The sequence below is a fragment of the Xiphophorus maculatus genome, chromosome 21 (genome assembly GCF_002775205.1).
Source record: "Xiphophorus maculatus strain JP 163 A chromosome 21, X_maculatus-5.0-male, whole genome shotgun sequence".
NCBI lineage: Eukaryota > Metazoa > Chordata > Actinopteri > Cyprinodontiformes > Poeciliidae > Xiphophorus > Xiphophorus maculatus.
In genome coordinates this window covers 10,133,296-10,146,274 of record NC_036463.1, presented here as the reverse complement: position 1 = coordinate 10,146,274, position 12,979 = coordinate 10,133,296, and the positions used below count along the sequence as shown (strand labels likewise).

Genomic DNA, 12,979 nt, shown 5'->3' with positions numbered 1-12,979 from the left:
TATACACGTTTAATATATGGCGTGAGGTCAGCTCACCACACAAGAACATCTTTTTTCTTCAACAGAAAATGTCAGCTCAGGTGGTATGTGACTATAGCTTGAGACTTTTTCTCAAGCTAATATTTCAAAAGAAGGCAAACAAATGGAAATCCCTGAGTTTTCAGATGACTTAACATCAATATATGTGCTTCAAGTGGAACCAAACAAGTAAATGTTACAGTTTTAGTCTCCCAAGTCGCTCTCTGCGGCTATCTAATCCCTCTTTGGGTGTGGAGGGCGAATGGCAAGTGGCTCACGTTAGTCACTGATCTAACAAGTGGCGTACCCAGAGGAAGTGGGACGGACATGTTGGAAAAGTACTACGGAAATAGCGGAGACTGGGCTGAGGTCTGATTTGTCTCACGTGGAGCAGTTCATTCAGCATTTGAACTTCTGATACATATAAGCCCACTTGGCAATCACTTTAAAGGGAGGGAAAGTGGATGATGAATAAATAGGAAGGAAAGAATGCATATAATGACAGCCTGAAGATCTCAGTTGGTATTTTAAAAGATAGCCTGCCAGATTAGTCAAGCTCTTGACTTCAACAGTTTCTCTGAAGTCAGTGGACGTGCTGGCTCGGGTAAACGAACTCTCCGTGGCAGCTCTCGGAGGAGTCATGAAAAGCTCTGAGCTCGTTTTGTTTGGTCCCATCAGGTGCTAACATCCTGAGAGACTCCTCTGGGAACGTCAAGCTCGGAGACTTTGGAGCAAGCAAACGGATCCAGACCATCTGCATGACTGGAACAGGAATCAAGTCTGTCACTGGCACCCCCTACTGGATGAGCCCCGAAGTGATAAACGGGGAGGGATATGGCCGGAAAGCTGATGTTTGGTAAGAATATCTTCAGATGGGGGAGAAAGGAATGATTCCCAGAGGGGATATCAATCTGTTGCGCAATACAATTATAAAGCAGCATTAAATGCACTGAAATAACCTCCTGAGACTTTTGTTAAAACTGTGTGGCATTTTCTGGCAAATTGATATGAACACATTTTGTAAAATGTTATATTTTTTACTGTTAAATTATGTAAAACATAATAAAGGTTTAAGTCAGAGTACTGCTGTGTGAGTATTACAGGTTAGTTGTGGTATTCACTAACATTTGAAATGCATGATTTCCGTTTGTTTATGGGTATAAAGAACTGGTATGTACAGTAAATATGCAAAACTCTAAAAATCACCTCTAACTTTTTGCAGTGTTGCCAAGAAGTAAGATTTTTCTGGTGACATTTTAATGTAGAAATCTAAAGCGTAGGCATTTCTCCTTAGATTTTATTTGCTTAATGCTGTGTTTCCACCCAATCTGTATACCTGGCCATTTTTATTCTTTAAATGTAACTATTATGAGCACTTTTAAAAGGTACTGTAAATGACTCAATAAATAAAGCTACAGTTCCAAAAAAGGTAATCTTTTTGGATGATTTGTGGGCCAAGATTTGTTGACATATAGCTGATGTAATCAATTGTGTAACTCAAGATAGTCGAGGTCAGCTTTAATTTTATAAATCAACAAAAAATGAGTGATAAATCATCTAAAGTGCAAAAAATAACTTTAAAAGACCTTTCTGACGTCTAAAACAGTATTTCTTACAAAAAATCTAAGCAAATTAGAGTCAGGTTATAGACAAATGAGGGAAGAGTCAAAACTTTTGCTCCATGTATGATGCAGTGTTTTATGATGAATTGAGCATGTAAAACTAATCTGTGTTCCTGTGTTGTTCTCCTTCAGGAGTGTTGCTTGCACTGTTGTTGAAATGCTGACTCAGAAACCTCCCTGGGCCGAGTACGAGGCCATGGCCGCCATTTTTAAGATTGCTACCCAGCCCACCAAGCCCATGCTTCCAGAGGGTGTGTCTGACTCGTGCAGGGACTTCCTGCGGCAAGTGTTTGTGGAGGAGAAGTGGCGCCCCACGGCGGACTTTCTGCTCAGCCACCCGTTTGTCCAGGGTAGCTTCTGAACGCTGAGGGACCCCTGGCAGAGTTACCCCCCCTCCGTGCCTGCCTCCATGGCCTCGGCGGTCCCGGCTCCTCCCCCTCTTCCCGTCACCTGGTTGCAGGGTTCAGCAACTCTCCAGCTTCCCTGCTCTATAATCGATCAGTGTCTGCCTTGTCCGTACTCCTTCAGTTCTCAACGCCTGGCTCAACACAGACTGTTTACTGAGAGGCAGGGCTGACTGCGATCAGACCTCCAGAGTCATCTAAGGGATCTATCGTTGGTTGCCTCAGAAACGGGCCGCCAAGGTGGCACTTCACAGTCTCAAAGGATCCGGGTCAACATTGTTCAAGGAGAGAGAAGGAAAAGTGGCCAAACTTGGAGCACAGAGAGGCTGTAAGCTGTCTGGGTCTCTCTTTACCCGTCTTACTGTCTCGCTGCAGCGTCTCCACAATGAGTTGACATTGTGACTGACTGGTGACGCCGCTCACATCTGATAGTACTGTAACTTCCTCATCAGCTTAATTCAACTGAATGAAATTAAGATGGAAAAATATTTTTATACAACATGCACGGTCATTTTAGATCCGATTTCTACTGTCACCTTTAAGACAAATATGATACATTTTTGTCATTGCCTTACAATAATGATTTGTAAGTATGAATGTCTTTTTTTTTTCTAACAGCCTTTCCTTTTTCCTATTAGCACTCCAAACCCCATTCAGAAGGAATGTTATAAAGTTGCACTTTTGATATCATGTATGGAAACATTTACATGTGCGAGATAATCAACCGAGGAGATATTTTTCTAATATTTTTTTTTTTTACTATTATTTTGATATGTAAAGAAAACCAAACATTTGCAACTGCGTGCAATGTCTCTTAAGCAATAACAACACTGCTGTATGAGTCAGAGACCGTCATCCCATCATCCCATCTTACCCGTTTGGTGAGCCTTGTTCCATTTTCCGTTGGCCAAAGAGGATTTGCAGAACATGCAGTATTAGTCACAGCGGACTTTTTTGCCACCTCAGAGCCCTAAAAGCCTTGTTTTCTCCTTTATGGCAGCTTTGTGCACTTTGAACTGCACAGACCAAATCTGATGCATTACGTTACTGTGGTGTTTTAAATGTTTGCAGGGTTCCTAAGCAGCACGACAAACTTTCAGGCTGAAATTCTTACTGCTTTTTAGCAATTTTTAAAGTATAAACTATAGACTAGTGTCATGTCTCGACAGTAGGCAGGATGAATGGATGGACAGATGGATAGCTGGATGGAAAATTAATGGCTTGATGGTTAGACAGACATAGATGGACAGTCGGATGGATGGACAAATGCATGTAAAGATGGGTGGTGGAATTGTAAACCATTCAGTTACCAAACTGATAGGCTGATGGTTAGATGGACAAACGGATGTTTGGATGGATGGAGTGCTTGTAGACAATGGACTCGAGAATAAAGTCTAAAGCCTACTGACTTGGAAAATACTAGGAAAGAAAATCCATATTTTTCCAGACTCTTAATAGGAACCCTGCATTGAGAAAAAACAGATTGAAGTTCTCTTTATGTTTGTAAGTTCAGTATCAATCCAGTGAGCCACCATGCCTTCCTTTAGCTCTAATCAGATGGACCACTTTCCGAGCTGACAGCACATCTTGCTCTGTGTGACACTCACAGAACCAAACTGTTTTCCTTAAATAAAACCTTAGGGACAAACTGACTTTGGATGTAGCTACGATTTGTTGGCACTTATGAAACGATCAAATGTTTTTAACCCTTCTCGGTGCCTTATCTGTTTCTCTTTGTAAATGAAAATCTTCACTGCCAAAGCCAAGAGCTTCCCTGTAAGGTTGCTCTGTTAGAGAGCACACCCAGGAGTTACTTATTCTGTAAATACTTTGTTCTGCGCTTTTGTATTAAATCTCTTTTACATTATAGGCAGATCTATTTGACTAGAGTCTACGTTATACAGCAGACTACTGCAGCTAAAAAGAATAAAAAAACAACTTGCCACAAGAGTGTGTATGACTGTCTGAGAGCTGGCAGGCAATATTAAAGGACTGGAAGGCTTTTGATTGACACAGAGCTTGTTTTGTTTGAAATGACAAAGCCTTAAAACATGAAATGTATCAAGTCATCGATCTTTTGTACATTTAACTTAATAAATCTAAAGTCTAAGACTATATTCTGTATTATTTTTTCCTCCATCTTGTTTCTGTTTCACCTTCATTGATTACATCATTTTATTCATTTGTTTTGTGCATGAGATTATGCACAAAACAAATAGTGAGAAATATAAACAGCATAGTTAGTCTTATTATGGTTTGTTGTATAATAAAGCAAATCAGAATCAGAAACACTGCTGTGCGACAGACTGGCGACCTAACCTTTATATATATCTATATATATAGATATATAAATATATCTATATATATATCTATATAAATATATATATATATAGATAGATATATAGATATATCTATCTATATATATATTTCATTTTAAACGAATAGGATATTCTGATAAAGGAAATTATATTTTTGTCTCAATCTCAGAATTGAGATTAAAGTCTGAATTCTTGTTTTCAGTGGCCCTAATCCTCTTCCGTACGTTAGTCTTAAGTACACAATCAATAAGCAAATTACAAAGACAATTTATATTGAACTGCGAAAACAATGATGCTCCTCATCAGCTGTTAGAAAACCTTCTTATAAAACCTGAGGTTTTGTAACGTCGTGCCTGAAAACGTGACCGTGAACGCAACAGCAGCCGCAGGAACACAGAGACGTCTCACACGGACGAAGCTCTTCCAGTCAGCCTGGAGTTTTATTACTTTTCATTTAAAGCTTCTGTTCATCTGTAAACTAAACTACAATGTCAGCCTCTCGTACTGTAATATGTTTACTGAGAAACGACCTGCGACTTCACGACAATGAGGTAAGAATGTAAACTTGCAAATAAACGTGTGGTAATGTTTTGTTCGGACTTGAATGATTAAATTGTGGAGGTAAAATAAATTCTAGCTAACATTTGCATTTATATTTGCTGTATTTACTGGTGAGTTTAATCTCCTGAAAAGGGGCCACTGAAAAAAGAAATCTACACGTTTAAAACAGCATCAAATTACACAAGGAAATAAACTTTTTACTTCCGGCACCGTTTCCTTTAGAATAAAAGCCTCAACTTCAGAGTAAAATAAAGATACTAGTCAGAATTTATTCTATCAGCGAAACTACCATTATATGTTCGTCACTTATAGTACAACCTGTCATTGTCAGTTATGCTATTTTAATATGTCAAGACAAAATCACTTTAATAAATCCTGTAGGTCATCTATTACCCTGCTGTGTATTTATTATAAAGTTTCCTTTATTTTTCACTTTTTTTTCCAACTTTTACAAAATGTATATGAAAAAAGAAATACGTCATTGGGTGTTCTAAATCAACAGGCATTAATCTAATAAATTCTAGATGAGGGCATTTTATGTATGAATTCTTCAGACATTTTGGTTTGGATGTTTCCTTTTAATTACTGCACATTAGGTTTACATGATGCAATGTAAACCTAACATAGCTACGGAGTAAATATCTTTCAATTATTTTAATAGAAAAATATTAAAGCTTCAACTATGATACCAAAAGAAGTGTATCATTGAAAGTCAGGGTTTGTTTTCCCTTGACTGGGTTATTTAAACCAGTATATTGAAGTAGTATTCCATCCTGCAAAATGATTCAATATTTTGATCATTTCTGTTTTAGTTGGGTATAATATGAGTTAGAGTTATGTAAAATTACATAGTTACATTTAAGACTAATGCAATTAGGACTTCTTCAGTTGCCAGGATGTTTTTCATAACATTTAGCAATTATTTCAATACGTAGACTTAAAACGATATTAAAAACTATGCAGTATACTATGCAGTATCTCTATGAATTTTGCCGTTCTCCCTTTGCATGCAGGGTTCTCTCCTGGTTGTCTGACAGTCCAGAAATATGACAGTTTGGTTAACTGATTACTCTAATTTTCCATTGCATGTGCATGAATCTTCTGCTCTGCACGGATAATTTGAGCAGCTAAATCACTGTAGGTAGTCAGCTAACAAACATGCTGCTCATAGCATGCTGACTGGAAACAGCCTTTCTTTTTGAGAGTGTTGGATGGCACTCCATTAGTTTTAAAGATGGAAAATACAGTAGTTCCTATTAATCAGTCAGTTTGTCTCTCTTGAAAGTAGTGCACATATGTAATATCCTTCTTCCAAACATCCAACAACCTGTCTGAAATGAGAAAAAACTAAATAATTCTAGATTTTGTGTTTTAAATACCAACAGGCAACATGATTTAGTTACATTTGTGGTTTTATGTTGTTTTTTTTATGTTCTTTTTTCCAGATTTATAACAATCCTGACATTGTACTCTTTGATTTTCAGGTCCTCCACTGGGCTCAGAGAAATGCCGAACGCATAGTCCCTCTGTACTGCTTCGACCCCAGACATTATGTGGGCACGTACAACTTCAACCTGCCAAAGACGGGACCTTTCCGTCTGCGCTTCTTACTGGAGAGCGTCCGAGACCTCAGAAACACGCTTCTCAGCAAGGGCAGGTTCGTTATTAACTTTATAGCTTTATATGATTTATATGGACTGGAGATTTGACACAGGGCTCCCACACAGTCTGGAAAAGTATGTAAATATAAAATAAGGGCACAGATAAGTCCATATATTTCCAGTCTTTAATCCCTATCCCAGAAATGACCAAACTTTTTGTCACCTGGGCCAAAATCATCATGTTAAAAGTTCTTAAAGGCCATAAAAAGATATATTTTTTTATTTGTATAAAACTTTTTTTTGCCTCTTCTTAACAACACCAGGATATGGGTCACTGTTTCTTTTAAAACTTTTGTTGTTCTTTATTTTTAGAAATCAAAATAAAATGACGAAGTTGGGTTCACCCAGGTCTTTCTGAGTAAAAATTGATGGACATTTTTGGTTCTACTTGCTCAAATCAAATAGAAAGCAAAAACCGCGATCATAGAACATAAAGAATTTGTGTTGAACCTAAAATTTTCCTTCTGAAAAAATGTGTCAGCAAAAAATTTCCATCTACAATAACTGTATTGTGCTGGCCGGCCAAATATACCTTTCTTCATTTGCGGTTGTTTCTTTTTTTCTTGTTTCCTTCTTTAATTGGTTCCACAATTAAATCCTTCTGTCCGTTCCTTTCTTTCCTTCCATGTGTCCTAAATACCTTCTTACACATTTTTCTTCAGTTTTTTCATTCTTTGTATCCCTACTTACTTTCCCTTTTTGAGTCCTCCTTTCTGCTTGTGTTCTCTCTGTTTCTCCTTTCTTCCTTTCCTCCTTGTGCTGTTTCCTTGTCTACTTCATACTTCAAGTACCCTTCTGTTTTTTTTTGTTTTGGGTTTTTCTAGGTTTCATATTCATTCATTACTTTAGAAATATATGCCGTACATTCATAGTCAAGTTTAGTATTTTCAGTTTGAAAATTAGCTTAAAGAACTGAGAATCCCGGAATGTTGAATCTGGAAAAGTCTAGTATTTTTACACCAAACATTTGGCAGAACCTTGCTTACTTGATTTGAGGATATATTCTAAGTCACAGCGTGTGCAGAAAATGTTTTTAGCTTTCTAGGACTACATTAACTCGTTTCTGACAGGATCAGGATACACCTGGGTTTAACATTGCTGGTGCACACATTGTTCCCATAACTTTTTCCGCCCAGCAATCCCTCTGCCCAGGATGCAGCTGCATGGTATTATGCCAACTGCGAGTCGTGTGTGTTTATTTATTTTTTGTGTGACAGCAATCTGGTGGTGAGGAAGGGTAAGCCGGAGGAGGTGGTCGCTGACCTTATCAAGCAGCTCGGCTCCGTTAGCAGCGTGGCTTTCCATGAAGAGGTACTTTGATGTTCTCTTCATCTTTAATGTATTTTATTGTGATTTTATGTGCAAGACCAACATAAAGTAGTGCATATTTAGGTAGAAGATGTATGTTTTTTCTTCTTCTTTTTTTTTTTTTTTACATAGGAATTGCAGTGTGTATGTAGGTGAGTACCTTGTGTAAGGCATGATTCTGTTTGAAAACATATTTTTACCTTCATGTACTCAAATCCAGGTTGCCTCTGAAGAGCTGAACGTGGAGAAAAAGGTGAAGGAAGTCTGTGCTCAGCTGAACGTGAAAGTTCACACCTGCTGGGGCTCCACGCTGTTCCACAGAGAAGACCTGCCATTCCACCACATATCCAGGTGTGGGGAGGATGCTGCTCGGCTGAACATAAAACAAATCTGATTCATGCTAGAGAAGCTACTCCAGGAGAAAGAAATTCTAGGAATGTTGTTTAATTCTTGCAGGCTGCCTGATGTGTACACTGAGTTCAGAAAGGCGGTGGAGAGCCAGAGCAGGGTGAGGCCTGTGCTGCTAACCCCCGAGAGGCTGAATCCCCTTCCCCTGGGGCTGGAAGAAGGAGCCATTCCCACAGCGGAGGACCTTCAGCAGACTGGTAAATGATGGCAATATTGTTCAGTGAGAAGAGCTTAATTCCAGTGCTTTCCCTCTATGTCTTCATATTCCTCCTTTCAAACTAGTCTGGACTCCTAAAGCTCCACATTCTTCCATATTCACAAAGCGTGTGTAAATCCACTTCTCCACGTCAAACTTCAGTGGAAAATGGTCGAGCATGAATCTCTTCATTAAAACTCAGCTTTGGTTTAGATGGATCCCTGTATATAGTTGAGCCTTTATGAATCATTGTGTTTCATTGTTTTTGTGCCGTTTAATCATCCAGAGCCGGTGACTGATCCGCGCTCAGCTTTCCCTTGCACTGGTGGAGAAAGTAGTGCCCTTGCAAGACTCAAACACTATTTTTGGGACACTGTGAGTGCAAACTGCATTACAGAAAATATACAAACTTATTTTTATACTGTTGATCAAAAACATTTTTGGGAGGAAATATAAAGTGTCCTGCCTATTTTTCTAGGATGCTGTGGCGACTTACAAAGAAACTCGTAACGGCTTGATCGGGGTGGATTACTCAACTAAATTTTCACCATGGCGAGTTTTCTTTTAAATATAACTTTCACTGTGGATTATTTCTCAAATGTTTCCCTTCTTGTTGCTTCTCTAACATGTTTCTATGATACCACATTGCAGGCTGGCTTTGGGATGCATTTCTCCGAGGTATATTTACCATCAGATCAAAAAGTATGAGAGGGAGCGGACAGCGAATCAGAGCACCTACTGGTCAGTGTTCGTACTTGTATCAGTGCTTCTTGTATCATTTTGTTAAGAAGTTAAGACACAATAATGATTTTTAAAAATAGAATTATGTGACAGTGGCCTGCAAAAGTATTCATAGTGTTTAAACTTTATTACGCTTTGTCATATTACAAGCCGCAGGCTTCAATACATAAAAAAGTACTCCCCCTGCCCCAACATTATGCTGCCATCACCATTGTTTGCTGTGGTGATTTTGTGTTCATGTTGATTGGCAGTGCTTGCTTTCCTCCAAGCAGTGCACGATTGGGGTGTATTACTCTCAGTAATATTAGTATTGGTATGAAAAGTCATTCAACAATTTTTACTTGTACAACAAATCTTTTTTGTAATTGTAATGTGACAAATTATTGAAACATTAAAATGATGCACCCATAAAACAATCTGGTCATGATTGTTTGAAATTTGTTTGTCTTGCAGGGTCATTTTTGAGCTCTTGTGGAGGGACTACTTCAAGTTTGTGGGCATTAAGTACGGAAACAAAATGTTTCAGGTCAAAGGTAATGTTAGGAAATGTTCGATCTGTTATTAATGTTGTAAATATAGTCTGCAGATCTAAAATACAGTGTTGCAATTTAAATTTAGGGCTTCAAGGAAAGTCTGTTCCATGGAAGATGGATACGAAGCTGTTTGATGCATGGAAAGGTTGGAGTTCATGGCATGTAGTTGATCATAGTCTCATGCTAGAATAAATTCATGTAAGTCTTGGTTTGTTTGTGACCTTTGCACTTACAGAGGGCCGTACAGGGGTGCCCTTTGTAGACGCTAACATGAGAGAGCTGGCGCTGACAGGCTTCATGTCCAACAGGGGGCGACAAAACGTTGCAAGCTTCCTTACAAAGGATCTGGGCCTTGACTGGAGACTTGGAGCTGAGTGGTTTGAATATCTGCTGGTATGATGTGTAGACATTCAATATATTATTGATCAGCTTATTTAACCACAAAAAAAGCCCATCCAAATAATTTTATTTTTGACAGGGTTTTTTTTTTTATTTCTCCATGCTTACCCTGATTAATTTATTCCTTTTCTTGCAAAGATTGATCATGATGTCTGCAGCAATTATGGGAACTGGCTGTACAGCGCTGGCATAGGAAATGACCCCAGAGAAAACAGGAAGTTCAACATGATCAAACAAGCTCTCGATTATGACAACAACGTATGTTTTAAAAAAACGTTTTAAGCTTATCTTATTCACCTTCTGTATTTGTCTGGATATGGAAACAAAGTACCTGAGTCACACTTTGTTTTACAGTCACAAGCATAGATTTGTGAAAACCTACTGATGCATAAACTTGGGCTCATACTTCTGCTTCAGGGGGAGTACGTGCGCCGATGGGTTCCAGAGTTGGGCACTATAAGAGGGGCAGACATTCACACGCCCTGGAACCTGAGCTCTGCTGCACTGTCACACTCTGGCGTGTCGCTCGGTGAGACTTACCCAAACCCCATTGTCACGGCGCCTGAATGGAGTCGACACTTTAGCAAGAAACCGGTAGGTGTTTTAGAGAAAAGGGAAGTGGAAACTCAAAGGGAATGGTGCTTTTTTTTTTTCTATAACAGCTGCAAACAATGGTGAGAGAAAGAGAATGCATTTCCTGAATCATTACATATAAGCAGCGTTTAGAGATTTCTTGAAAAAACAACTTATAGTTTTTATTGTGAAATCATAGCAACCAACTTTTAAGGGGAAGGATTTTATCATGAATTGGGTGTTGAATAATATAACTCAGACTTTTTTATTTTAGTTTTCTATCTATTAATGTCTTGTATTTATAATTAAAAATGATTCAATGTCAGGGTTCCTACTCTTCTGAAATGGTCTAAGTTATAATCAAACCTTTATCGTATGGTAATTTTTATTATGCATGAATTATTTAATCATTTTACTGTAAAGAAGATCAATGCAGTTTATTTTCAGTCCTGTAGTGTTTTTTTTTCTTTACACTCTTCAATGTCTAGCTATCTATGATAAAGTCGATTCATACAAGTCAACATTTGTTGACCTCGTTTTGCAGGGCGGTGCAGGACCATCGCCAAGAAGAAAGAAAGGCCCGTCTCACACTCCCAAGCAGCATCGAGATAAAGGCATCGACTTCTATTTCTCCAGAAGTAAAAACCTGTGAGATGTCTTACTGCAGAGGATGGACGGTCCTTCAATCTTGCAAATTCAGAGTTGCATGTGCTGTAAATGTTTACACAGTTACATAGGGAAGTTGTCTGAAGAGAATGTTTATTTGTTTGCTACTGAAAGCTGAACTGATACTATCAAGCCTTGCAAAAGCATTCACACCCCTCGAACTTTTTCACATGAATGTATTTTATTTGGATTTGTGTTGACAAACTAACACAAAGATTTGCTTAAAATAGGAGATCTGAAAAATGTGGTAGTTAGCTTCATTTACACATCTGCCACTAAATCCAGTGCCATTGCTTTTAGATTCCCCAAGATTTCAACATTTTGCGGAGCCCTGTCGATTGGGAAACGTACAAAGACGTAGATGTCCACCTAAACTGACAGGCCTGAAAAGGAGAGCATTACTTAGAGAAGCAGCGAAATACTCCTGAGAGCTTTGGGGGAGCTGCACAGAATTGCTCTTCATGTGGGAAAAGTTGTTGCCAGTACAAGTGTTACTCGTTTACTCCACAAATCGGATTGTCGCTGAAGCATTTTAAGAAAAAGGCTATTGAAAGAAATCCAAAAGAGGTCCCAGTTGCAGTTTCCCACAAGCCATGTAGTAAAAGAAGACGCCAAGGTTGAATAAGACGAACATTGAACCTTTTGGCTGATGTGCACATCACTCTGAACATAATAGCCTGATGGTGGAAAAGGGTAGTTACTGCGTCATGCAATGGGGAGGATTTTCTTTAGCAACAACTTTGTGATTGGAAGATGGATGTAGTCAAAAATGGGGCAGTCCGAGAATACAGCCTGTTAGAGGCTTCAAAAGACTTGTGTGGGAGGTTCAACTTCCTTTAGGACATTTACACCAAGCAAACAGCCAGAATACAACAGGACTTTTTTTTAGATTCAAAGAAATCAATTCGTTATAAAGGCCAAGTCAAAGTCCAGATAGATTAAAATCCAATCTAAAGAATCTGTAACATGGCTTGAACGTTGACGTGCACATCTGCTCTCCATCCAGTCTGAGCTGAAGCAGAATGGGTAGAACTTTACAAATCTCCTCTAGATATAACTTAGTACTTGCAGCTGCAGTTACAGTAAAATATAATTCTACAAAATATCTCCTCGGGAAGGGCTGAATGAAAATGCATGCCATGATTCTAAGAATTGTGTTAGCCGACCACATAAAATACATTTTTGCTTGTCATGTGACAGAGTGAAATAGTCCAAGGCATAAATACTTTTGCAAGACACTTCATGTGCCTTATAAACTCTTTTCTGAGTCTCAGCTTCACTTCCTGTTCTGGGCAGCTGAACCACTGAGAACTTTTCTCGTTTTTATTTTTCATCCCTCTTGTCGCCATGACTGTTACAAAGAGGTGGACATGCAATACGGATTATTTTATCTACCTGATTTTGACGCTGCAATATCTTTATTTGAATAAATCTGGATAATAAAGTTAGTTTTTCAAAACTCCACAGGAACAAAAAAAAAGTGCCTTAAAGTTTTTTTTTTTTTTTGTTTTTTTTTACAGCGTTATGTGAATGAGAACCTTAAGCAGTTCTGCCAACATTAGTTTGAAACA

General features: G+C 38.5%; 2 protein-coding genes across 2 annotated transcripts in view; both read left to right on the top strand.

Annotated features, from left to right (window-relative positions):
* LOC102228349 (mitogen-activated protein kinase kinase kinase 3-like) overlaps window positions 1–4,138 on the top strand; it is a 41,251-nt gene extending 37,113 nt beyond the window's left edge. Inside the window, exons 17-18 of the mRNA XM_014468355.2 lie at window positions 697–874; window positions 1,773–4,138. Coding sequence (XP_014323841.1) covers window positions 697–874; window positions 1,773–2,001 — 407 coding nt within the window. The 3' untranslated portion in view covers window positions 2,002–4,138. The remainder of the gene's footprint in view (window positions 1–696; window positions 875–1,772) is intronic.
* A 598-nt stretch (window positions 4,139–4,736) lies between these two features.
* On the top strand, window positions 4,737–12,870 carry LOC102234506 (cryptochrome DASH-like). Its single transcript, XM_005797823.2, has 14 exons — window positions 4,737–4,913; window positions 6,408–6,580; window positions 7,802–7,895; window positions 8,113–8,243; window positions 8,349–8,497; window positions 8,783–8,871; window positions 8,975–9,048; window positions 9,148–9,237; window positions 9,691–9,770; window positions 9,856–9,915; window positions 10,006–10,163; window positions 10,308–10,427; window positions 10,587–10,763; window positions 11,287–12,870. The coding sequence occupies exons 1-14, from the start codon at window positions 4,851–4,853 to the stop codon at window positions 11,392–11,394; spliced, it is 1,566 nt and encodes a 521-aa protein (XP_005797880.1). The 5' UTR covers window positions 4,737–4,850; the 3' UTR covers window positions 11,395–12,870.
* The last annotated feature ends 109 nt before the right edge of the window (window positions 12,871–12,979 follow it).